This window comes from Chrysochloris asiatica, unplaced genomic scaffold (assembly GCF_000296735.1).
Source record: "Chrysochloris asiatica unplaced genomic scaffold, ChrAsi1.0 scaffold00002, whole genome shotgun sequence".
NCBI lineage: Eukaryota > Metazoa > Chordata > Mammalia > Afrosoricida > Chrysochloridae > Chrysochloris > Chrysochloris asiatica.
The window spans coordinates 7,796,647-7,797,778 of NW_006408520.1; the positions used below are offsets into that span (position 1 = coordinate 7,796,647).

The following is a 1,132-nucleotide window of genomic DNA, read 5'->3' on the forward strand; positions in this document are numbered from 1 at the left end:
TGCTGTCTTTGTAGACTAGTAAAATACAGGCCATTATCTTCAAAAGCTCAGCCACAACCACTGCAGTAGAAGACAGATAACGAGGTCCCTCTTCTTTTAAAGTCCTAGAATAACGCATTGTTAGAACCAAGCTGGTAGTCTGAAAGACCAAAATTCCCAAGGATAGGTATTTCAAGTTGGCAGACATTGCTCTATCTTCATTTGCCTGGAAAATAAAAAAGGCAAATAAGAAAAATTATAACAAGTTAACATCAAAAATGAGTAAGAGACTAATAATGGTTCTAGATAAGACAGAGTTGAGAGCACATTCTATCATATTCTTCTTGATAATTGCTAAAAGTCTTAGACTCAGGACCAAAGGAACTATCAGAAGACTCTGAAAATTTAAGGAAATTAAGACAAACTGACTACAGAGTTCAGAAGTTGAGGGGTAACCCAGCAATGATTTCCCTGTTTTTATAGTTGGTTTTTTGTTTTATTTCATTTGTTTTTTGTACTTCTTATGTATTCTACAACCTGGAGCAATCAGCACATATATAACAAAAAGTCCTAAGAAACCCTCATTTTCTTGAATCAAAAGACTGGAAGGACAATGGCCCTAAATCCTCCTATCTATTCGGGTACTAGGATTCTATGGGATATAGCATTATTATTATGAGTCTATGGAATATCACATAATTATTATTACACTGAGTGCTGAAGGGGAACCTTCCTCCTTCCCACTGTGCCCTGTAGTTGCAGAGACTGTGGGGCAGAGCCCTGTAAATCATTCCTGACCTGTCCTAGGCAAATATCAGCAAACAGAAGGCAGGCATCCTTCCTCTTTCTTCAATGGCTGTCTGCTAATATGAAGATTTAAGTAGGAATCAGGCTTCCATAATGTAACACTCAAAATATCCATAAAACAATCCACTATTAGATAAAAAACCAGGGAAAATATCAAACTTAGGTGAGAAAAGACAACCAGATAACAACATAGAGATGACTCAGATGTTGGAATTATCAGACAAGGTTTTCAGAGAAGCTATTCTAAAAGTGCACCAACAAGCAGCAGTGAACACTCTTGAAATAATTTTAGACTCACATTTAAGTTACAAAAATAGCATAGGGAATTCTGTATTTTTTACTTACT

At 36.1% G+C, this 1,132-nt stretch overlaps 1 protein-coding gene across 1 annotated transcript in view; it reads right to left on the minus strand.

The window, feature by feature from the left end:
* The window catches only part of SLC35A3 (solute carrier family 35 (UDP-N-acetylglucosamine (UDP-GlcNAc) transporter), member A3), a 40,131-nt gene extending 39,932 nt beyond the window's left edge, over nucleotides 1-199 (minus strand). The window contains exon 1 of the mRNA XM_006830921.1: nucleotides 1-199. Coding sequence (XP_006830984.1) covers nucleotides 1-187 — 187 coding nt within the window. The 5' untranslated portion in view covers nucleotides 188-199.
* Between the last annotated feature and the right edge of the window lie 933 nt (nucleotides 200-1,132).